At 48.6% G+C, this 25815-nt stretch overlaps 1 protein-coding gene across 1 annotated transcript in view; it reads left to right on the top strand.

Moving 5' to 3' along the window:
* LOC139392896 (uncharacterized protein KIAA0930 homolog) overlaps nucleotides 1-21022 on the top strand; it is a 63506-nt gene extending 42484 nt beyond the window's left edge. The window contains exons 4-10 of the mRNA XM_071141219.1: nucleotides 6818-6895; nucleotides 7578-7679; nucleotides 11103-11243; nucleotides 13290-13478; nucleotides 16770-16929; nucleotides 18032-18187; nucleotides 18692-21022. Coding sequence (XP_070997320.1) covers nucleotides 6818-6895; nucleotides 7578-7679; nucleotides 11103-11243; nucleotides 13290-13478; nucleotides 16770-16929; nucleotides 18032-18187; nucleotides 18692-18732 — 867 coding nt within the window. The 3' untranslated portion in view covers nucleotides 18733-21022. The remainder of the gene's footprint in view (nucleotides 1-6817; nucleotides 6896-7577; nucleotides 7680-11102; nucleotides 11244-13289; nucleotides 13479-16769; nucleotides 16930-18031; nucleotides 18188-18691) is intronic.
* Nucleotides 21023-25815: the final 4793 nt, after the last annotated feature.

The following is a 25815-nucleotide window of genomic DNA, read 5'->3' as shown; positions in this document are numbered from 1 at the left end:
CCCCCGGTAGGAGGCTATGAGCACGATGTTCCTAAATGGCAGCAATGCCCCCGGCAGGAGGCTATGAGCACGATGTTCCTAAATGGCAGCAATGCCCCTGGCAGGAGGCTATGAGCACGATGTTCCTAAATGGCAGCAATGCCCCCGGCAGGAGGCTATGAGCACGATGTTCCTAAATGGCAGCAATGCCCCCGGCAGGAGGCTATGAGCACGATGTTCTTAAATGGCAGCAATGCCCCTGGCAGGAGGCTATGAGCACGATGTTCCTAAATGGCAGCAATGCCCCCGGCAGGAGGCTATGAGCACGATGTTCCTAAATGGCAGCAATGCCCCCGGCAGGAGGCTATGAGCACGATGTTCCTAAATGAAAGCAATGCCCCCGGCAGGAGGCTATGAGCACGATGTTCCTAAATGGCAGCAATGCCCCCGGCAGGAGGCTATGAGCACGATGTTCCTAAATGGCAGCAATGCCCCCGGCAGGAGGCTATGAGCACGATGTTCCTAAATGGCAGCAATGCCCCCGGCAGGAGGCTATGAGCACGATGTTCCTAAATGGCAGCAATGCCCCTGGCAGGAGGCTATGAGCACGATGTTCCTAAATGGCAGCAATGCCCCTGGCAGGAGGCTATGAGCACGATGTTCCTAAATGGCAGCAATGCCCCCGGCAGGAGGCTATGAGCACGATGTTCCTAAATGGCAGCAATGCCCCCGGCAGGAGGCTATGAGCACGATGTTCCTAAATGGCAGCAATGCCCCCGGCAGGAGGCTATGAGCACGATGTTCCTAAATGGCAGCAATGCCCCCGGCAGGAGGCTATGAGCACGATGTTCCTAAATGGCAGCAATGCCCCTGGCAGGAGACTATGAGCACGATGTTCCTAAATGGCAGCAATGCACCCGGCAGGAGGCTATGAGCACGATGTTCCTAAATGGCAGCAATGCCCCTGGCAGGAGACTATGAGCACGATGTTCCTAAATGGCAGCAATGCCCCTGGCAGGAGGCTATGAGCACGATGTTCCTAAATGGCAGCAATGCCCCCGGCAGGAGGCTATGAGCACGATGTTCCTATATGGCAGCAATGCCCCCGGCAGGAGGCTATGAGCACGATGTTCCTAAATGGCAGCAATGCCCCTGGCAGGAGGCTATGAGCACGATGTTCCTAAATGGCAGCAATGCCCCCGGCAGGAGGCTATGAGCACGATGTTCCTAAATGGCAGCAATGCCCCCGGCAGGAGGCTATGAGCACGATGTTCCTAAATGGCAGCAATGCCCCCGGCAGGAGGCTATGAGCACGATGTTCCTAAATGGCAGCAATGCCCCCGGCAGGAGGCTATGAGCACGATGTTCCTAAATGGCAGCAATGCCCCCGGCAGGAGGCTATGAGCACGATGTTCCTAAATGGCAGCAATGGCAGCCCCCGGCAGGAGGCTATGAGCACGATGTTCCTAAATGGCAGCAATGCCCCCGGCAGGAGGCTATGAGCACGATGTTCCTAAATGGCAGCAATGCCCCAATGCCCCCGGCAGGAGGCTATGAGCACGATGTTCCTAAATGGCAGCAATGCCCCTGGCAGGAGGCTATGAGCACGATGTTCCTAAATGGCAGCAATGCCCCCGGCAGGAGGCTATGAGCACGATGTTCCTAAATGGCAGCAATGCCCCCGGCAGGAGGCTATGAGCACGATGTTCCTAAATGGCAGCAATGCCCCCGGCAGGAGGCTATGAGCACGATGTTCCTAAATGGCAGCAATGCCCCCGGCAGGAGGCTATGAGCACGATGTTCCTAAATGGCAGCAATGCCCCCGGCAGGAGGCTATGAGCACGATGTTCCTAAATGGCAGCAATGCCCCCGGCAGGAGGCTATGAGCACGATGTTCCTAAATGGCAGCAATGCCCCTGGCAGGAGGCTATGAGCACGATGTTCCTAAATGGCAGCAATGCCCCAATGCCCCCGGCAGGAGGCTATGAGCACGATGTTCCTAAATGGCAGCAATGCCCCCGGCAGGAGGCTATGAGCACGATGTTCCTAAATGGCAGCAATGCCCCCGGCAGGAGGCTATGAGCACGATGTTCCTAAATGGCAGCAATGCCCCCGGCAGGAGGCTATGAGCACGATGTTCCTAAATGGCAGCAATGCCCCCGGCAGGAGGCTATGAGCACGATGTTCCTAAATGGCAGCAATGCCCCCGGCAGGAGGCTATGAGCACGATGTTCCTAAATGGCAGCAATGCCCCCGGCAGGAGGCTATGAGCACGATGTTCCTAAATGGCAGCAATGCCCCTGGCAGGAGGCTATGAGCACGATGTTCCTAAATGGCAGCAATGCCCCCGGCAGGAGGCTATGAGCACGATGTTCCTAAATGGCAGCAATGCCCCCGGCAGGAGGCTATGAGCACGATGTTCCTAAATGGCAGCAATGCCCCCGGCAGGAGGCTATGAGCACGATGTTCCTAAATGGCAGCAATGCCCCCGGCAGGAGGCTATGAGCACGATGTTCCTAAATGGCAGCAATGCCCCCGGCAGGAGGCTATGAGCACGATGTTCCTAAATGGCAGCAATGCCCCTGGCAGGAGACTATGAGCACGATGTTCCTAAATGGCAGCAATGCCCCTGGCAGGAGGCTATGAGCACGATGTTCCTAAATGGCAGCAATGCCCCCGGCAGGAGGCTATGAGCACGATGTTCCTAAATGGCAGCAATGCCCCCGGCAGGAGGCTATGAGCACGATGTTCCTAAATGGCAGCAATGCCCCCGGCAGGAGGCTATGAGCACGATGTTCCTAAATGGCAGCAATGCCCCCGGCAGGAGGCTATGAGCACGATGTTCCTAAATGGCAGCAATGCCCCCGGCAGGAGGCTATGAGCACGATGTTCCTAAATGGCAGCAATGCCCCCGGCAGGAGGCTATGAGCACGATGTTCCTAAATGGCAGCAATGCCCCTGGCAGGAGGCTATGAGCACGATGTTCCTAAATGGCAGCAATGCCCCCGGCAGGAGGCTATGAGCACGATGTTCCTAAATGGCAGCAATGCCCCCGGCAGGAGGCTATGAGCACGATGTTCCTAAATGGCAGCAATGCCCCTGGCAGGAGGCTATGAGCACGATGTTCCTAAATGGCAGCAATGCCCCCGGCAGGAGGCTATGAGCACGATGTTCCTAAATGGCAGCAATGCCCCCGGCAGGAGGCTATGAGCACGATGTTCCTAAATGGCAGCAATGCCCCCGGCAGGAGGCTATGAGCACGATGTTCCTAAATGGCAGCAATGCCCCCGGCAGGAGGCTATGAGCACGATGTTCCTAAATGGCAGCAATGCCCCCGGCAGGAGGCTATGAGCACGATGTTCCTAAATGGCAGCAATGCCCCTGGCAGGAGGCTATGAGCACGATGTTCCTAAATGGCAGCAATGCCCCTGGCAGGAGGCTATGAGCACGATGTTCCTAAATGGCAGCAATGCCCCCGGCAGGAGGCTATGAGCACGATGTTCCTAAATGGCAGCAATGCCCCCGGCAGGAGGCTATGAGCACGATGTTCCTAAATGGCAGCAATGCCCCCGGCAGGAGGCTATGAGCACGATGTTCCTAAATGGCAGCAATGCCCCCGGCAGGAGGCTATGAGCACGATGTTCCTAAATGGCAGCAATGCCCCCGGCAGGAGGCTATGAGCACGAAATGTTCCAAAATGGCAGCAATGCCCCTGGCAGGAGGCTATGAGCACGATGTTCCTAAATGGCAGCAATGCCCCCGGCAGGAGGCTATGAGCACGATGTTCCTAAATGGCAGCAATGCCCCTGGCAGGAGACTATGAGCACGATGTTCCTAAATGGCAGCAATGCCCCTGGCAGGAGGCTATGAGCACGATGTTCCTAAATGGCAGCAATGCCCCCGGCAGGAGGCTATGAGCACGATGTTCCTAAATGGCAGCAATGCCCCCGGCAGGAGGCTATGAGCACGATGTTCCTAAATGGCAGCAATGCCCCCGGCAGGAGGCTATGAGCACGATGTTCCTAAATGGCAGCAATGCCCCCGGCAGGAGGCTATGAGCACGAAATGTTCCAAAATGGCAGCAATGCCCCTGGCAGGAGGCTATGAGCACGATGTTCCTAAATGGCAGCAATGCCCCCGGCAGGAGGCTATGAGCACGATGTTCCTAAATGGCAGCAATGCCCCTGGCAGGAGACTATGAGCACGATGTTCCTAAATGGCAGCAATGCCCCTGGCAGGAGGCTATGAGCACGATGTTCCTAAATGGCAGCAATGCCCCCGGCAGGAGGCTATGAGCACGATGTTCCTAAATGGCAGCAATGCCCCCGGCAGGAGGCTATGAGCACGATGTTCCTAAATGGCAGCAATGCCCCCGGCAGGAGGCTATGAGCACGATGTTCCTAAATGGCAGCAATGCCCCCGGCAGGAGGCTATGAGCACGAAATGTTCCAAAATGGCAGCAATGCCCCTGGCAGGAGGCTATGAGCACGATGTTCCTAAATGGCAGCAATGCCCCCGGCAGGAGGCTATGAGCACGATGTTCCTAAATGGCAGCAATGCCCCTGGCAGGAGACTATGAGCACGATGTTCCTAAATGGCAGCAATGCCCCTGGCAGGAGGCTATGAGCACGATGTTCCTAAATGGCAGCAATGCCCCCGGCAGGAGGCTATGAGCACGATGTTCCTAAATGGCAGCCATGCCCCCGGCAGGAGGCTATGAGCACGATGTTCCAAAATGGCAGCAATGCCCCTGGCAGGAGGCTATGAGCACGATGTTCCAAAATGGCAGCCATTCCCCTGGCAGGAGGCTATGAGCACGAAATGTTCCAAAATGCAATTAATTAGTGGGAAACAACTGGTATCAAAAGTGTTCCTGCGTGTAATGCTTTCTTATAAAGGGGCATTTTTTATGGTGAAAAATGATCTTCCCCAAACTGGAAACTGACACGGTGTCTATGTAGGCCAGTTTGGCTGTCTATGTAGGCCAGTTTGGCTGTCTATGTAGGCCAGTTTGGCTGTCTATGTAGGCCAGTTTGGCTGTCTATGTAGGCCAGTTTGGCTGTCTATGTAGGCCAGTTTGGCTGTCTATGTAGGCCAGTTTGGCTGTCTATGTAGGCCAGTTTGGCTGTCTATGTAGGCCAGTTTGGCTGTCTATGTAGGCCAGTTTGGCTGTCTATGTAGGCCAGTTTGGCTGTCTATGTAGGCCAGTTTGGCTGTCTATGTAGGCCAGTTTGGCTGTCTATGTAGGCCAGTTTGGCTGTCTATGTAGGCCAGTTTGGCTGTCTATGTAGGCCAGTTTGGCTGTCTATGTAGGCCAGTTTGGCTGTCTATGTAGGCCAGTTTGGCTGTCTATGTAGGCCAGTTTGGCTGTCTATGTAGGCCAGTTTGGCTGTCTATGTAGGCCAGTTTGGCTGTCTATGTAGGCCAGTTTGGCTGTCTATGTAGGCCAGTTTGGCTGTCTATGTAGGCCAGTTTGGCTGTCTATGTAGGCCAGTTTGGCTGTCTATGTAGGCCAGTTTGGCTGTCTATGTAGGCCAGTTTGGCTGTCTATGTAGGCCAGTTTGGCTGTCTATGTAGGCCAGTTTGGCTGTCTATGTAGGCCAGTTTGGCTGTCTATGTAGGCCAGTTTGGCTGTCTATGTAGGCCAGTTTGGCTGTCTATGTATTCCAGTTTGGCTGTCTATGTAGGCCAGTTTGGCTGTCTATGTAGGCCAGTTTGGCTGTCTATGTAGGCCAGTTTGGCTGTCTATGTAGGCCAGTTTGGCTGTCTATGTAGGCCAGTTTGGCTGTCTATGTAGGCCAGTTTGGCTGTCTATGTAGGCCAGTTTGGCTGTCTATGTAGGCCAGTTTGGCTGTCTATGTAGGCCAGTTTGGCTGTCTGTGTGTTCCAGTTTGGCTGTCTATGTAGGCCAGTTTGGCTGTCTGTGTGTTCCAGTTTGGCTGTCTATGTAGGCCAGTTTGGCTGTCTGTGTATTCCAGTTTGGCTGTCTATGTAGGCCAGTTTGGCTGTCTATGTATTCCAGTTTGGCTGTCTATGTATTCCAGTTTGGCTGTCTGTGTATTCCAGTTTGGCTGTCTATGTATTCCAGTTTGGCTGTCTGTGTATTCCAGTTTGGCTGTCTGTGTATTCCAGTTTGGCTGTCTCTGTATTCCAGTTTGGCTGCCTATGTATTCCAGTTTGGCTTTACACTGGTTCTAAAGGGGATTAATGTGCTTAATTGTTATTTGGCATCTTTAGCTGTGATTCAAACCAAAACATATAGGCCTATGGGCTAACACGTCATTCACTAGGATAACACGTCATTGATAGTGATAGCCTAATATTGTCACCCATCACACTTTGGGTGTAAAAATGTTATCTATTAAATATTTTCCCCTTATTCTCCCCAATTTCGATCTTGTCTCATCGTTGCAACTCCCCAAACGGGCTCGGGGAGGCGAAGGTGGAGTCGTGCGTTCTCTGAAACATGACTTGCCAAACCGCGCTCCTTAACACCCGCCAGCCTAAACCGGAAGTCAGCCGCACCAATGTGTCGGAGGAAACACTGTTCAACTGGCGACTGAAGTCAGCCTGCAGACACCCGGCCCGCCACAAGGAGTCGCTAGAGAGCGATGAGCTTTACTTGGCTCGTGGCTCTCTAGCAACTCCTTGTGGCAGGCCGGGTGTCTGCAGGCTGACTTCAGTTGCCAGTTGAATGAACCCAGGTCTGTAGTATTGCCTCTAGCACTGCGATGCAGTACCTTAGACCGCTGGGCCACTTGTAATTTTCCAGGAAACTCTAGTTCAGAATATGGTTGAATAAAACCAAGTTCATGACCTCTTTTTTTTTTCCTATCAGCTGGACTATGTGGTGACGTGTGCCGTCTGCACGCGCTCAGACGCAGGAGACATCCACATTCACAGGAAGAAGTCTCAGGTAAGAGACAGGACTCTTCAGACTACATCCCATTGGATTTACTGATGTAGCTATGGATAGATGGGCCTCTACAGAACCTGACCCAGTAACTCTCTCTTTCTCGCTTTGTCTCTCTCTCTCTCTGTTTCTCTCTCTTCCTCGCTCTCTCTCCCCCTTTCTCGCTCTCTCTCTCCCCCTTTCTCTCTCTCTCTCTCTCTCCCCCTTTCTCGCTCTCTCTCTCTCTCCCCCTTTCTCTCTCTCTCTCTCTCCCCCTTTCTCGCTCTCTCCCCTTTCTCGCTCTCTCCCGCTCTCTCTCCCCTTTCTCGCTCTCTCCCCCTTTCTCGCTCTCTCACCCTTTCTCGCTCTCTCACCCTTTCTCGCTCTCTCACCCTTTCTCGCTCTCTCACCCTTTCTCGCTCTCTCCTCGTCCCTCTTTCCCTTCCTCTCTCTCTCCCCCCCCTTCCTCTCTCTCTCCCCCCCTTCCTCTCTCTCTCCCCCCTTCCTCTCTCTCTCCCCCCTTCCTCTCTCTCTCCCCCCCTTCCTCTCTCTCTCCCCCCCTTCCTCTCTTCTCTCTCTCCCCCTTCCTCTCTTCTCTCTCTCCCCCTTCCTCTCTCTCTCTTCCCCCCTTCCTCTCCCTTTCTCTGTATCTCTCCTGGTCCCTCTCTTTCCCTTACTTTCTCTCTCCCTCTCTCTCTCATCACAGCAAGTGTATGCGTCACCAAGTAAACACGCCATGGACAGTAAAGGAGAGGAGTCTAAGATGAGCTACCCCAACATCTTCTTCATGATTGACAACTTTGAGGAGGTAACCGTGACAACCGCCCACAATCCCCTCCCCAGCCCAATCAGGCACCTGACAGGTTGTGATTGACTGCCGGGGCCTTTAGGAGGGCCCCCTGGGAGATGGGCTGTGTGTTGAAGTGTGACCTGGGGTGTATTCATTATTCGGTCTCCGTTGCAACCCGGAAACCATTTACTCCAAATGGAAAACGTTTTACAATGAAAACGAGAGTTTCTATTGGACAAATTCGGGTAGGAACCTCCCCCGTTTCATTCCATTTCCTCTGCTTCCGTTGGTTCGTTACAGTAAACGGCCTCATGGCAGTCCCCTGATTCCAGTGTATTAACCTCATGGCAGACCCCTGATTCTAGTGTATTAACCTCATGGCAGACCCCTGGTTCTAGTGTATTAACCTCATGGCAGACCCCTGATTCTAGTGTATTAATAACCTCATGGCAGACCCCTGATTCTAGTGTATTAACCTCATGGCAGACCCCTGATTCTAGTGTATTAATAACCTCATGGCAGACCCCTGATTCTAGTGTATTAACCTCATGGCAGTCCCCTGATTCTAGTGTATTAACCTCATGGCAGACCCCTGATTCTAGTGTATTAACCTCATGGCAGTCCCCTGATTCTAGTGTATTAACCTCATGGCAGACCCCTGATTCTAGTGTATTAACCTCATGGCAGTCCCCTGATTCTAGTGTATTAACCTCATGGCAGACCCCTGATTCTAGTGTATTAACCTCATGGCAGTCCCCTGATTCTAGTGTATTAACCTCATGGCAGACCCATGATTCTAGTGTATTAACCTCATGGCAGACCCCTGATTCTAGTGTATTAACCTCATGGCAGTCCCCTGATTCTAGTGTATTAACCTCATGGCAGACCCATGATTCTAGTGTATTAACCTCATGGCAGACCCCTGATTCTAGTGTATTAACCTCATGGCAGACCCCTGATTCTAGTGTATTAACCTCATGGCAGACCCCTGATTCTAGTGTATTAACCTCATGGCAGTCCCCTGATTCTAGTGTATTAACCTCATGGCAGACCCCTGATTCTAGTGTATTAACCTCATGGCAGACCCCTGATTCTAGTGTATTAATGGCAGACCCCTGATTCTAGTGTATTAACCTCATGGCAGACCCCTGATTCTAGTGTATTAACCTCATGGCAGACCCCTGATTCTAGTGTATTAACCTCATGGCAGTCCCCTGATTCTAGTGTATTAACCTCATGGCAGTCCCCTGATTCTAGTGTATTAACCTCATGGCAGACCCCTGATTCTAGTGTATTAACCTCATGGCAGACCCCTGATTCTAGTGTATTAACCTCATGGCAGACCCCTGATTCTAGTGTATTAACCTCATGGCAGTCCCCTGATTCTAGTGTATTAACCTCATGGCAGACCCCTGATTCCAGTATATTAACCTCATGGCAGACCCCTGATTCTAGTGTATTAACCTCATGGCAGAGCCCTGATTCTAGTGTATTAACCTCATGGCAGACCCCTGATTCCAGTGTATTAACCTCATGGCAGACCCCTGATTCTAGTGTACTAACCTCATGGCAGACCCCTGATTCTAGTGTATTAACCTCATGGCAGAGCCCTGATTCTAGTGTATTAACCTCATGGCAGTCCCCTGATTCTAGTGTATTAACCTCATGGCAGTCCCCTGATTCTAGTGTACTAACCTCATGGCAGACCCCTGATTCCAGTGTATTAACCTCATGGCAGTCCCCTGATTCTAGTGTATTAACCTCATGGCAGTCCCCTGATTCTAGTGTATTAACCTCATGGCAGACCCCTGATTTTAGTGTATTAATGGCAGACGGGGTCAGTTACAAATTGATTATTTTCCTGGGAAGGAAATCGATGACTTTCTCTACGTTTTTACAGTGAAAATATAAAACAGCAGTGATTGAACCGGTCTTTTCAGTTCCTGGTATCAGCTTTCTCAGCTAAACGACTTGACTCTGCAAACCATTCTTGTAAACAGACACTCCGTGTTCTAACGCAGCGGTTCTCAACTGGTGTTGCTTCGGGAAACATAATTGAACCAGGTTGTCTGTCGCGACTTAATATTCACATCTCGGAAAATAATATAGAAAACTATTTTTTTTAATGCTATATTGATATTTAATTAACCAATTATATGACTATAAAATGTTGCCCATATTCTTGAAGAATGTAAAGTTCACTGGTTTCAGACGACGACGACCAAATCCACTTAATAGCGCTGCTGATAATTTAAATCACAGTATTTTTAAAAGTTATTTTAAAAATACATACAGTACATATAGTATAATATACAGTACCAGTTAAACGTTTGGACACCTTCTCATTCCAGGGTTTTTCTTTATTTTTACTATTTTCTACATTGTAGAATAATAGTGAAGACATCAACACTATGAAATAACACATATGGAATCATGTAGTAACCAAAAAAGTGTTAAACAAATCAAAATATATTGTAGATTCTTCAAAGTAGCCACCCTTTGCCTTGATGACAGCTTTGCACTCTGGGCCAGATTCTCTCAACCAGCTTTTTAAATACATTTTTATTTAACCTTTATTTAACGAGGCAAGTCAGTCAAGAATCAAGTCTTATTTACAATGACAGCCTACCCCGGCCAAACCCAGACAACGCTGGGCCAATTGTGCGCTGCCCTATGGGACTCCCAATCACGTCCGGATGTGATACAGCCTGGATTCGAACCAGGGACTGTAGTGACGCCTCTTAGACCCCTGCGCCACTCGGGAGCCCTAAGTTTCATGAGGTAGTCACCTGGAAGGCGTTACAATTAACAGGTGTGTTTTGTTAAAAGTTAATTTGTTGAATTTCTTTACTTAATGCATTTGAGCCAATCAGTTGTGTTGTGACAAGGTAGGGGTGGTATACAGAAGATAGCTCTATTTGGTAAAAGACCAAGTCCATATTAATATATATCCATTATTATATTAAGTTTCTTCAAAATCAAAACAAATTGTATTTATGTTCAAGTGCAGTCGCAAAAACCATCAAGCGCTATGATGAAACTGGCTCTCATGAGGACCGCCACAGGAAAGGAAGACCCGGAGTTACCACTGCTGCAGAGGATAAGTTCATTAGAGATACCCGCGACCCATTCAGAACCTCCCGAGACCCAATTTGGGTCGCAACCCACTAGTTGAGAATCACTGTTCTAACGTGTGCGTCTCTCTCTGTCTCTCTGTCTCTCTCTCTCTGTCTCTCTGTCTCTCGCTCTCTCTCTGTCTCTCGCTCTGTCTCTCGCTCTCGCTCTGTCTCTCGCTCTCGCTCTGTCTCTCTCTCTCGCTCTGTCTCTCTCTCTTGCTCTGTCTCTCTCTCTCGCTCTGTCTCTCTCTCTTGCTCTGTCTCTCTCTCTCGCTCTGTCTCTCGCTCTGTCTCTCTCTCTCGCTCTGTCTCTCTGTGTGTGTAGGTGTTTTGTGACATGACGGTAGGCGAGGGGGAGATGGTGTGTGTGGAGTTGGTAGCCAGTGATAAGAGCAACACGTTCCAAGGAGTCGTCTTCCAAGGTTCCATCCGCTACGAAGCTCTGAAGAAGGTTTACGACAACAGGGTAAGTCTCTCTACTCTATAGATATCTATTTGGGATGTCTCTCTACTCTATAGATATCTATCTGGGATTCCTCTCTGAAGAAGGTTTACGACAACAGAGTAAGTCGCTCTACTCTATAGATATATATCTGGGATTCCTCTCTCTGGAGAATTTCCATACAGTGTATTTGGAAAGTTTGCGAACCCCTTGACTTTTTCCCAAAAATGTGTTACATCATTATTCTAAAATGTATTAAAAAAAAATATATTTTTTCAATCATCAATCTACACACAATACGACAAGCATTTTTGCAATTGTGTTAATAATAAAAAACTGAAATATCAAATTTACATTAGTATTCAGACCCTTTACTCAGTACTTTGTTGAAGCACCTTTGGTAGTGATTACAGCCTCGAGTCTTCTTGGGTCTGACGCTACAAGCTTGGCACACCTGTATTTGGGGAGTTTCTCCCATTCTTCTCTGGAGATCCTCTCAAGCTCTGTCAGGTTGGATGGGGAGCGTCACTGCACAGCTATTTTCAGGTCTTTCCAGAGATGTTGGATCGGGTTCAAGTCCAGGCTCTGGCCGGGCCACTCAAGGACATTGAGACTTGTCCTGAAGCTACTCCTGCGTTGTCTTGTCTGTGTGCTTAGGGTTATTGTCCTGTCGGAAGGTGAACCTTCGCCCCAGTCTGAGGTCCTGAGCGCTCTGGAGCAGCTTTTCATCAAGGATCTCTCTGTACTTTGCTCCATTCTTCTTTCCCTCGATCCTGACTAGTCTCCCAGTCCCTGCCGCTGAAAAACATCCCCACAGCATGATGCCGCCACCACCATGCTTCACCATAGGGATGCTGCCAGGTTTCCTCGAGACATGACGTTTGGCCTTCAGGCCAAAGAGTTCAATCAGACCAGAGAATCTTGTTTCTCATGGTCTGAGATTCCTTTTGGCAAACTCCATGTGCCTTTTACTGAGGAGTGGCTTCCGTCTGGACACTCTACCATAAAGGCCTGATTGGTGGAGTGCTGCAGAGATGGTTGTCCTTCTGGAAGGTTCTCCCATCTCCACAGAGGAACTCTGGAGCTCTGCCAGAGTGACCATTGGGTTCTCAGTCACCTCCCTGACCAAGGCCCTTCTCTCTGATTTCTCAGTTTGTCCAGGCGGCCGGCTCTAGGAAGAGTCTTGGTGGTTTCAAACGTCTTCCATTTGAGAATGATGGAGGCCACTGTGTTCTTGGAGACCTTCAAGGCTGCAGAAATGTTTTGGTACCCTTCCCCAGATCTGTGCCTCGACACAATCCTGTCTCAGAGCTCTGTGGACAATTCCTTCGACCTCATATAGACAGGTTTGTGCTTTTCCAAAGTAAGTCCAATCAATTTAATTTATGACAGGTGGACTCCAATCAAGTTGTAGAAACATATTTCTGTGAAAATGTGAAATCAGCCTCAAGCTGTGAGAAACTTTACTGCTTGAATTACATAAAGACCTTGGAAAGAAGGAAACTGGATATGTTTGTCTTAATGAAATGGAGTTTACAGAAAAACACAAGACATTGTAGTTTGTGGACCAGACATTACTAACAGAAAAACACAGGACTTTGTGGACCAGACATTACTAACAGAAAAACACAGGACATTGTGGACCAGACATTACTAACAGAAAAACACAGGACTTTGTGGACCAGACATTACTAACAGAAAAACACAGGACTTTGTGGACCAGACATTACTAACAGAAAAACACAGGACTTTGTGGACCAGACATTACTAACAGAAAAACACAGGACTTTGTAGTTTGTGGACCAGACATTACTAACAGAAAAACACAGGACTTTGTGGACCAGACATTACTAACAGAAAAACACAGGACTTTGTGGACCAGACATTACTAACAGAAAAACACAGGACTTTGTGGACCAGACATTACTAACAGAAAAACACAGGACTTTGTAGTTTGTGGACCAGACATTACTAACAGAAAAACACAGGACTTTGTAGTTGATGGTAAAATACAAGACAAGATTCAAAACGATCCATATCAAGTCTTCCTGTTGTGTGTTTGTCTTGTAGGTGAGTGTGGCAGCGAAGATGGCCCAGCGCATGTCGTTCGGCTTCTACAAGTACAACAACATGGAGTTTGTCAGGATGAAGGGGCCGCAGGGCAAAGGTCACGCTGAGATGGCGGTCAGCCGGGTCCCGACCGGAGACACGTCCCCCTGCGGCACAGAGGAGGACCTGGACTCACCCCTACACGAGAGGGTAGGTAGAGTAGACAAATAGGCACGCACGCACACACACACACACATATACGAGAGGGTTAGGATACACAAAAAACGTGCATGGACACATTAGGAACACCTTCTCTTTCCATGACCGACTGACCAGGTGAATGCTGTGATCCCTGATTGATGTCACCTGTTAAATCCACTTCAATCAGCGTAGATGAAGGGGAGGAGACGGGTGGTTGAAGAAGGATTTTTAAGCCTTGAGACAATTGAGACATGGATTGTATATGTGTGCCATTCACCGGGTGAATGGGCAAGACTAAAGATTTAAGAGCCTTTGAACGGGGTACGGTAGTAGGTGCCAGGCGCACCGGTTTGAGTCAAGAACTTCAACGCTGCTGGGTTTTACACACTCAACAGTTTCCTGTGTGTATCAAGAACGGTCCACCACCCAAAGGACATCCAGCCAACTTGATACAGCTGTGGGAAGCGTTGGTGTCAACATGGACCAGCTTCCCTGTGGAAGGCTTTGGACACCTTGTAGAGTCAACATGGACCAGCTTCCCTGTGGAACGCTTTAGACACCTTGTAGAGTCCATATCCCAAAGAATTGAGGCTGTTCTGAGGGCAAAAGGGGGTGTAACTCAATATTAGGAACGTGTTCTTAATGTTTTGTACACTCAGTGTACACACTCAAACACAGGACGCTAACCGTCCGCTAGACTAGAGGGTCGGGGCGCTAACCGTCCGCTAGACTAGAGGGTCGGGGCGCTAACCGTCCGCTAGACTAGAGGGTCGGGGCGCTGACCGTCCGCTAGACTAGAGGGTCTGGGCGCTGACCGTCCGCTAGACTAGAGGGTCGGGGCGCTGACCGTCCGCTAGACTAGAGGGTCGGGAAAGCATTATGGTAGAACCACAAACATTCCATGTTCTCAGGTACATAGATATACATGGAGGGGAAATGGTTTCATAATCAGAGAAATGACCCACAGAATATCCAACATGAAATAGTCAGAGCCCAGGAATGGACATGTAGATAGCTGGAACACACTTCTATTCTGTAACGTGTGTGTTCCCCTTTAACAGAGGTTCTGTATGTCCTGAGGTTCTGTCCCCCTTTAACTGAGGTTCTGTATGTCCTGAGATACTGTCCCCCTTTAACTGAGGTTCTGTATGTCCTGAGGTTCTGTATGTCCTGAGAGACTGTTCCCCTTTAACTGAGGTTCTGTATGTCCTGAGGTACTGTCCCCCTTTAACTGAGGTTCTGTATGTCCTGAGGTTCTGTATGTCCTGAGGTACTGCCTCCCTTTAACTGAGGTTCTGTATGTCCTGAGGTTCTGTATGTCCTGAGGTTCTGTATATCCTGAGGTACTGTCCCCCTTTAACTGAGGTTCTGTATGTCCTGAGGTACTGTCCCCCTTTAACTGAGGTTCTGTATGTCCTGAGGTACTGTCCCCCTTTAACTGAGGTTCTGTATGTCCTGAGGTTCTGTATATCCTGAGATACTGTCCCCCTTTAACTGAGGTTCTGTATGTCCTGATATACTGTCCCCCTTTAACTGAGGTTCTGTATGTCCTGATATACTGTCCCCCTTTAACTGAGGTTCTGTATGTCCTGAGGTACTGTCCCCCATTAACTGAGGTTTTGTATGTCCTGAGATACTGTCCCCCTTTAACTGAGGTTCTGTATGTCCTGAGATACTGTCCCCCTTTAACTGAGGTTCTGTATGTCCTGAGGTTCTGTATGTCCTGAGATACTGTCCCCCTTTAACTGAGGTTCTGTATGTCCTGAGATACTGTCCCCCTTTAACTGAGGTTCTGTATGTCCTGAGATACTGTCCCCCTTTAACTGAGGTTCTGTATGTCCTGAGGTACTGTCCCCCTTTAACTGAGGTTCTGTATGTCCTGAGGTTCTGTATGTCCTGAGATACTGTCCCCCTTTAACTGAGGTTCTGTATGTCCTGAGGTTCTGTATGTCCTGAGGTTCTGTATGTCCTGAGGTTCTGTATGTCCTGAGATACTGTCCCCCTTTAACTGAGGTTCTGTATGTCCTGAGGTTCTGTATGTCCTGAGGTACTGTCCCCCTTTAACTGAGGTTCTGTATGTCCTGAGGTTCTGTATGTCCTGAGGTTCTGTATATCCTGAGGTACTGTCCCCCTTTAACTGAGGTTCTGTATGTCCTGAGGTACTGTCCCCCATTAACTGAGGTTCTGTATGTCCTGAGATACTGTCCCCCTTTAACTGAGGTTCTGTATGTCCTGAGATACTGTCCCCCTTTAACTGAGGTTCTGTATGTCCTGAGGTTCTGTATGTCCTGAGATACTGTCCCCCTTTAACTGAGGTTCTGTATGTCCTGAGGTTCTGTATGTCCTGAGATACTGTCCCCCTTTAACTGAGGTTCTGTATGTCCTGAGATACTGTCCCCCTTTAACTGAGGTTCTGTATGTCCTGAGGTTCTGTATGTCCTGAGGTACTGTCCCCCTTTAACTGAGGTTCTGTATGTCCTGAGGTTCTGTATGTCCTGAGGTACTGTCCCCCTTTAACTAAGGTTCTGTATGTCCTGAGATACTGTCCCCCTTTAACTGAGGTTCTGTATGTCCTGAGGTTCTGTATGTCCTGAGGTTCTGTATGTCCTGAGATACTGCCCCCCTTTAACTGAGGTTCAGTGTGATGTCCACTAGAGTTGTGGATATCAGAGACTGGATTTGACTCAGTTGGGGGGTTGTTCTGGAGGATAGACTGGATTTGACTCAGTTGGGGGGTTGTTCTGGAGGATAGACTGGATTTGACTCAGTTGGGGGGTTGTTCTGGAGGATAGACTGGATTTGACTCAGTTGGGGGGTTGTTCTGGAGGATAGACTGGATTTGACTCAGTTGGGGGGTTGTTCTGGAGGATAGACTGGATTTAACTCAGTTGGGGGGTTGTTCTGGAGGATAGACTGGATTTGACTCAGTTGGGGGGTTGTTCTGGAGGATAGACTGGATTTGACTCAGTTGGGGGGTTGTTCTGGAGGATAGACTGGATTTGACTCAGTTGGGGGGTTGTTCTGGAGGATAGACTGGATTTGACTCAGTTGGGGGGTTGTTCTGGAGGATAGACTGGATTGACATTATATTACTACTGAGTTACTGTAGTATATTATATTACTACTGAGGTACTGCCATGTTTAATTTACTACAGTTTAACTACACAGGTATAAGAGCAACTGATGGTAGTATTAGATATGTTCTGATTGGCTGTCTGGGTGTTTTCTCTGTAATAGGTTGGTTCTGATTGGCTGTCTGGGTGTTGGTTCTGATTGGCTGTCTGTGTTCTGTTTGGTCAGGTGACGTCGTTCAGCACCCCTCCCACCCCGGAGAGGAACCGCCCCTCGTTCTTCTCCCCTTCTCTCCGTCGGAAGGTCCCCAGGAACCGTATCACTGAGATGAAGAAGAGTCACTCAGCCAACGATAGTGAAGAGTTCTTCAGGGAAGAGGACGACGAGGGTAATGATATTTTATACCCAAACACCACGTGTTGTGTAGGATGTGTTGGAGAGTGTAGAACCCGGATGTGTTGGAGAGTGTAGAACCCGGATGTGTTAGAGTGTAGAACCCGGATGTGTTAGAGTGTAGAACCCGGATGTGTTGAATGGAGAGTGTAGAACCCGGATGTGTTGAATGGAGAGTGTAGAACCAGTATGTGTTGAAGAGACCGAGAGTGTAGAACCAGGATGTGTTGGAGAGTGTAGTACCCGGATGTGTTGGAGAGTGTAGTACCCGGATGTGTTGGAGAGTGTAGAACCCGGATGTGTTGGAGAGTGTAGAACCCGGATGTGTTGAATGGAGAGTGTAGAACCAGGATGTGTTGAATGGAGAGTGTAGAACCAGGATGTGTTGAATGGAGAGTGTAGAACCAGGATGTGTTGAATGGAGAGTGTAGAACCAGGATGTGTTGAATGGAGAACCAGGATGTGTTGAAGAGACCGAGAGTGTAGAACCCGGATGTGTTGGAGAGTGTAGAACCCGGATGTGTTGGAGAGTGTAGAACCCGGATGTGTTGGAGAGTGTAGAACCCGGATGTGTTGGAGAGTGTAGAACCCGGATGTGTTGGAGAGTGTAGAACCAGGATGTGTTGAATGGAGAGTGTAGAACCAGGATGTGTTGAATGGAGAGTGTAGAACCAGGATGCGTTGAATGGAGAGTGTAGAACCAGGATGTGTTGAATGGAGAGTGTAGAACCAGGATGCGTTGAATGGAGAGTGTAGAACCAGGATGCGTTGAATGGAGAGTGTAGAACCAGGATGCGTTGAATGGAGAGTGTAGAACCAGGATGCGTTGAATGGAGAGTGTAGAACCAGGATGCGTTGAATGGAGAGTGTAGAACCAGGATGCGTTGAATGGAGAGTGTAGAACCAGGATGTGTTGAAGAGACGGAGAGTGTAGAACCAGGATGTGTTGAAGAGACGGAGAGTGTAGAACCAGGATGTGTTGAAGAGACGGAGAGTGTAGAACCAGGATGTGTTGAAGAGACGGAGAGTGTAGAACCAGGATGTGTTGAATAGAGAGAGTGTTTAACCTATAACCTGGATCATGTGACCCCATGCAGACCTGTGTAACCAGTCCAACCTGCGGTCTCGCTCCCTGTCGGGTACAGGTCGGTCCCTGGTGGGATCTTGGCTCAAACTGAACCGTACGGAGGAGTACTTCCTGCTTTACTCCCACCTGACCTACGTCACCCTGCCGCTGCACCGCATCACCTCAGGTCAAGACCCACACCATCAGTCCCTAATGGTTCCCTATCACCTCAGGTCAAGACCCACACACTATCAGTCCCTAATGGGTCACTATTCCCTATCACCTCAGGTCAAGACCCACACACCATCAGTCCCTAATGGTTCCCTATCACCTCAGGTCAAGACCCACACACCATCAGTCCCTAATGGTTCCCTATCACCAGGGTAAATGTCCATTGGGGGGGGGGGGAGGGGTAAATGTCCATTGGGGGGGGGGGGGGGGGGGGGCAGGGTAAATGTCCATTGGGGGGGACATCTTGGGCACGATGGTGGGGATAACAACCTGAGCTAGAGAGAGTGAAAATGTTCTGATAACACAACAGCCAGCTGGTCTGGCCATGCTCTGAGGGTGCGGCTAGCGTCCTCTAATCTAGATTCTTTACACTTTCTAGAGGACAGGGAGCCATTATGGACTGTCCCTGTCGTGTAAATTACAGTATTGACTGCTCATTGACTCTGTTGTCTGTCATCAGATATCCTGGAGGTGAGACAGAAGCCCATCCTGATGACATAGCAGATCAGAGCTCCAGTCCTCCTAACTGCCCCAGAGCCTCCCTACGAAGTGCCTTCCTGCATCAGTCCCTGACTGACACCACTACAACCCAGTGGTGAGATGGAACACTACAGCAACACTACCACCATCTGGTGGTGACATGGAGGAATTACAGCAACACTACCACCATCTGGTGGTGACATGGAGGAATTACAGCAACACTACCACCATCTGGTGGTGACATGGAGGAATTACAGCAACACTACCACCATCTGGTGGTGAGATGGAGGAATTACAGCAACACTACCACCATCTGGTGGTGACATGGAGGAATTACAGCAACACTACCACCATCTGTTGGTGAGATGGCGGAATTACAGCAACACTACCACCATCTGGTGGTGAGATGGAGGAATTACAGCAACACTACCACCATCTGGTGGTGAGACAGAGAACTACAACCAAACCTGGAGTCAATGGCAAGAGGTGACTAAAAAACAACAACTTTGGAACAATGAAAACCAGCCATTCAAAAAAGTGCCTCTTCCCTCTGTCATGTTCCTGCTCGATGAGGATTCGCCGGTGGGTGTGAGGCGGTCGCCAGGGAAACGGGCATAGCAACCCACCTGTCCTGTCAGGATCACAATGGTCGTGAAGTGCAGTACCATTGGCTGAACTCTGACCTGGAACTAAAATGATTTAGAATGTCTCTGGACGAATCTAAAAATGGAACTCTATTCCCAGTTTAGTGCGCTAACGTTGGCCTTAGCCCTATGTGGACTCTGATCTAAAGTAGTGCTCTGTGAAAGGGAATAGGGTGCCATTTTGGACAACGTCTCCTGTTTTCTTGTAAATATCCTGCTCCTTAACTATTCACTGATAAGCCTTTAGGAAAGGTTACGCTTCTCCTGATGGGAACATAAAGCTTCTGTCTGTTTTCTCGTTGCGTGTTTGTGTTTCTGTCTGCGAGGCGGGGAAGGTTAAAGGGAGTGTGTGTGTGTGTGTCTAACATCGTTGTCTAAGTCCCAGGGCTTTGTGGATGTGCTGCCTTCAGTCTATCAGCACACCACTGGCACATAAAGGATGTTCCTCTGAGACCAGAAGGGCTGCGTATTGACCAGGGAGTAGGCTTCCATCAGGCTCACAGTCTGGAGACCCTTCAACTCTTCAGTTTAACGTGACGAACTTTCAACAGGGAACTGAAATTATCATCTAAAAACAATGACTTGGAAATTCACACACACACACACGTACGTGTGAGAAAGATTTTCCTCAGCACTGGAACAAGATGGCTGAATATAGAAACGCAGGGCCTGCTGATACTCGGCTTCAGTAGCCGTAAGATACTAAACCCTGTTTCTGTCTGGTCTCGTCCCCCAGGCTGCTGTTACGTAGAGCCTGGTGACTGTCTGGAACTAAGGGGGTGTGGATTTACTGAGTGATATGCTAATCAATTCCAATTCTGGAGCGACTCACACGACTCTGAGGAGAAAGGGGGAGGGAGCGAGCCTGGGATAGTTGTATTTATGGAAGCCCATTCCTGCCACCCAAAATACAATTAAATGTCGACACTGCCTCAACATTGAGCTTCTAACTAAAACCATTTAGACAGAACATACATACACCACATGGACAAAAGTATGTGGACACCTGGTCGTCAAACATCTCATTTCAAAATCATGAGCATTAGTATGGAGTTGGGTCTCCCCCAACTGGTTCTGTGCAGGCCAGTCAAGTTCTTCCACACCGATCTCGACACACCACTTTTGTATGGACCTGACTTTGTGCACAGGGGGCATTGTCATGCTGAAACAGGAAAGGGCCTTCCCCAAACTGCTTCCATAGTTAAGTTAGTTTGGAACTCGGTAGCGAGTGTTGCCACGGGCTTCAGCACTCGGCGGTCCCGTTCTGTGGTCTACCACAGCCGTTGTTGCTCCTAGACGTTTCCGCTTCACAATAGCAGCACTTACAGTTGACCGGGGGCAGCACTAGCAGGGCAGAAATTTGACCAACTGACTTGTTGGAAAGGTGGCATCCTATGACGGTGCCACATTGAAGGTCACTGAGCTCTTCAGTATGGCCATTCTACTGCCAATGTTTGTCTATGGAGATTGCATGGCTGTGTGCTCGATTTTATACACCTGTCAGCAACGGGTGTGGCTGAAATAGCCAAATCCACTCATTTGAAGGGGTGTCTACATACTCTGTGTTTCTTCATTTGTAGCATTATGTGGTGAATTATATGAGTCCATTGCTGAACTGGCATTTGCCCCAACACTTTATATTGTTTAATAAAATAATTGACACAAAAGCACCGAAAAGAGGGACAAATTACTGGTGTTAAGACTGATTCGCCTCATGATTTGATTGGTCAACTCCTGCTTCAGTCTGATAAACCACAGCTGTCCTAGAGTCGCCTACTGATAAACCACAGCTGGTCTAGAGTAGCCTACTGATAAACCACAGCTGGTCTAGAGTAGTCTACTGATAAACCACAGCTGGCCTAGAGTAGTCTGCTGGTCTAGAGTAGTCTACTGATAAACCACAGCTGGTCTAGAGTAGTCTACTGATAAACCACAGCTGGCCTAGAGTAGTCTACTGATAAACCACAGCTGGTCTAGAGTAGTCTACTGATAAACCACAGCTGTCCTAGAGTAGTCTACTGATAAACCACAGCTGGTCTAGAGTAGTCTACTGATAAACCACAGCTACAGGTAGTCTACCGATAAACCACAGCTGGTCTAGAGTAGTCTACTGATAAACCACAGCTGTCCTAGAGTAGTCTACTGATAAACCACAGCTGGTCTAGAGTAGTCTACTGATAAACCACAGCTGGTCTAGAGTAGTCTACTGATAAACCACAGCTGGTCTAGAGTAGTCTACTGATAAACCACAGCTGTCCTAGAGTAGTCTACTGATAAACCACAGCTGTCCTAGAGTAGTCTACTGATAAACCACAGCTGGTCTAGAGTAGTCTACTGATAAACCACAGCTGGTCTAGAGTAGCCTACTGATAAACCACAGCTGGTCTAGAGTAGCCTACTGATAAACCACAGCTGGTCTAGAGTAGTCTACTGATAAACCACAGCTGGTCTAGAGTAGCCTACTGATAAACCACAGCTGGCCTAGAGTAGCCTACTGATAAACCACAGCTGGTCTAGAGTAGTCTACTGATAAACCACAGCTGGTCTAGAGTAGCCTACTGATAAACCACAGCTGGTCTAGAGTAGTCTACTGATAAACCACAGCTGTCCTAGAGTAGTCTACTGATAAACCACAGCTGGTCTAGAGTAGCCTACTGATAAACCACAGCTGGTCTAGAGTAGCCTACTGATAAACCACAGCTACAGGTAGCCTGCTGATAAACCACAGCTGCAGGTAGCCTAGACAAGCCTTTGCACCCAGATCCACTCTGGTCATGTATTACAGTCTAAAATAGGACTATTTACTGTATGTGTTAATAAGAGAGAATGTGATGAAATTGGTTTCCTATTCAAACTGTGGGTGGCTGAGCTACCTAGACCGTATCAACACAATAGTGAAGACATTGTGACTTTTAATTCCAGATGATACAACCCTGCATACCTGTGACCAGTCCTGGTCATTCTACTGTCACAGTCCTGGTCATTCTACTGTCACAGTCCTGGTCACAGTCCTGGTCATTCTACTGTCACAGTCCTGGTCACAGTCCTGGTCATTATACTGTAACAGTCCTGGTCATTCTACTGTCACAGTCCTGGTCATTCTACTGTCACAGTCCTGGTCACAGTCCTAGTCATTCTACTGTCACAGTCCTGGTTATTCTACTGTCACAGTCCTGGTCACAGTCCTGGTTATTCTACTGTCACAGTCCTGGGCACAGTCCTGGGCATTCTACTGTCACAGTCCTGGTCATTCTACTGTCACAGTCCTGGTTATTCTACTGTCACAGTCCTGGTCACAGTCCTGGTCATTCTACTGTCACAGTCCTGGTCATTCTACTGTAACAGTCCTTGTCATTCTACTGTCACAGTCCTGGTCATTCTACTGTCACAGTCCTGGTCATTCTACTGTCACAGTCCTGGTCATTCTACTGTCACAGTCCTGGTCATTCTACTGTCACAGTCCTGGTCATTCTGTCACAGTCCTGGTCATTCTACTGTCACAGTCCTGGTCACAGTCCTGGTCACAGTCCTGGTCATTCTACTGTCACAGTCCTGGTCACAGTCCTGGTCATTCTACTGTCACAGTCCTGGTCACAGTCCTGGTCATTCTACTGTCACAGTCCTGGTCACAGTCCTGGTCATTCTACTGTCACAGTCCTGGTCATTCTACTGTCACAGTCCTGGTCACAGTCCTGGTCATTTGACTGTCACAGTCCTGGTCATTCTACTGTCACAGTCCTGGTCACAGTCCTGGTCATTCTACTGTCACAGTCCTGGTCATTCTACTGTCACAGTCCTGGTCACAGTCCTGGTCATTCTACTGTCACAGTCCTGGTCACAGTCCTGGTCATTCTACTGTCACAGTCCTGGTCATTCTACTGTCACAGTCCTGGTCATGCTACTGTCACAGTGCTGGTCATTCTACTGTCACAGTCCTGGTTATTCTACTGTCACAGTCCTGGTCATTCTACTGTCACAGTCCTGGTCACAGTCCTGGTCACAGTCCTGGTTATTCTACTGTCACAGTCCTGGTTATTCTACTGTCACAGTCCTGGTCATTCTACTGTCACAGTCCTGGTTATTCTACTGTCACAGTCCTGGTCACAGTCCTGGTTATTCTACTGTCACAGTCCTGGTCACAGTCCTGGTCATTCTACTGTCACAGTCCTGGTCATTCTACTGTCACAGTCCTGGTCATTCTAACCCTATGACCTGACGAGAAAATATCTGGCCCCATCATAGTCCACATAGTCATTTTTTATTACTGTCATATCATACTACTAGGGCCTGGAGTTTTACCTGGTTTATTACTGTGTCATACCATACTACTAGGGTCTGGAGTTTTACCTGGTTTATTACGGTCATATCATACTACTAGGGCCTGGAGTTTTACCTGGTTTATTACTGTGTCATATCATACTACTAGGGCCTGGAGTTTTACCTGGTTTATTACTGTGTCATATCATACTACTAGGGTCTGGAGTTTTACCTGGTTTATTACTGTGTCATATCATACTACTAGGGTCTGGAGTTTTACCTGGTTTATTACTGTGTCATATCATACTACTAGGGTCTGGAGTTTTACCTGGTTTATTACTGTGTCATATCATACTACTAGGGTCTGGAGTTTTACCTGGTTTATTACTATGTCATATCATACTACTAGGGCCTGGAGTTTTACCTGGTTTATTACTGTGTCATATCATACTACTAGGGTCTGGAGTTTTACCTGGTTTATTACGGTCATATCATACTACTAGGGCCTGGAGTTTTACCTGGTTTATTACTGTGTCATATCATACTACTAGGGTCTGGAGTTTTACCTGGTTTATTACGGTCATATCATACTACTAGGGCGTGGAGTTTTACCTGGTTTATTACTATGTCATATCATATACTAGGGTCTGGAGTTTTACCTGGTTTATTACTATGTCATATCATATACTAGGGTCTGGAGTTTTACCTGGTTTATTACTATGTCATATCATACTACTAGGGTCTGGAGTTTTACCTGGTTTATTACTATGTCATATCATACTAGGGTCTGGAGTTTTACCTGGTTTATTACTGTCATATCATACTCGGGTCTGGAGTTTTACCTGGTTTATTACTGTCATATCATATACTAGGGTCTGGAGTTTTACCTGGTTTATTACTGTCATATCATACTCCTAGGGCCTGGAGTTTTACCTGGTTTATTACTGTGTCATATCATACTACTAGGGTCTGGAGTTTTACCTGGTTTATTACTATGTCATATCATACTAGGGTCTGGAGTTTTACCTGGTTTAATACTATGTCATATCATACTAGGGTCTGGAGTTTTACCTGGTTTATTACGGTCATATCATACTACTAGGGTCTGGAGTTCTCCCTGGTTTATTACTATGGCACTTGTCTGTGGTTTAAGTTAGTTAAGATTCCCCACTTCTCTGTGGTTTAAGTTAGTTAAGATTCCCCACTTCTCTGTGTTTTAAGTTAGTTAAGATTCCCCACTTGTCTGTGGTTAAGATGACGGAGAGTTGAGCCTCTCCCAGACACACAGAAACAGACGAGGCAGTACTGTCAGGTGGTTTCTGAGTGGAGTCCAGCGGGCTCTCTGGCCCAAAGCTGTAGAGAGAACCCCCCCAGTCTCAGTATTATAACTGCTGGTCCAAAGCTGTAGAGAGAACCCCCCCTGTCTCAGTATTATAACTGCTAGTCCAAAGCTGTAGAGAGAACCCACCCCCCCTGTCTCAGTATTATAACTGCTGGTCCAGAGCTGTAGAGAGGAACCTCTACCGACCACCACCAGGCGGTACCGACCACCAGGCGGTCCCGGCCGACCACCAGGCGGTCCCGGCCGACCACCAGGCAATCCCGGCCGACCAACAGGCGGTGCCGACCACCAGGCGGTACCGACCACCAGGCGGTACCGACCACCAGGCGGTACCGACCACCAGGCGGTACCGACCACCAGACGGTCCCGACCACCAGGCGGTACCGACCGACCACCAGTGACAAGAAAAACAAGTGCTACCCGTTGAATTGTTGATGAATTTATTCCCCATGTTAAATCAATGACTACAAAATGTTTCAGACAGGCGACGGCTGCATTGCCTCACCTCAGCGACAGACAAAAAGGGACACTTGGAAACAACCAAACCTAGAGACGAAGGAAAGAGCATCCTTTCACACCAACTGATGATGCCTTGTGGAAAACAGACTGTGTGACCTTACAGGCCCTCTCCCTGCATCCAAAATGGTGTGCTTCTTTTGAGCAGCTCTAGAAATATATATCTATAATGCCTCTGAGAGGCTGTGAAGGGAGACATATTCTCAAAGAAAGACAATTACTGAAGCAGACATTCCCTTTCGAGACAGTTGTGGGTGAACCCGGCGGCCATTTTGAGTGAGTGTAATTCCACGAGGGAGTTGGAGTCCATTTACTCAGACAGGTACACAGTTATGGGTGAACCCG

This window comes from Oncorhynchus clarkii, chromosome 33 (assembly GCF_045791955.1).
Source record: "Oncorhynchus clarkii lewisi isolate Uvic-CL-2024 chromosome 33, UVic_Ocla_1.0, whole genome shotgun sequence".
Taxonomy (NCBI): Eukaryota; Metazoa; Chordata; class Actinopteri; order Salmoniformes; family Salmonidae; genus Oncorhynchus; species Oncorhynchus clarkii.
This window is presented reverse-complemented; position numbering and strand designations above follow the sequence as displayed.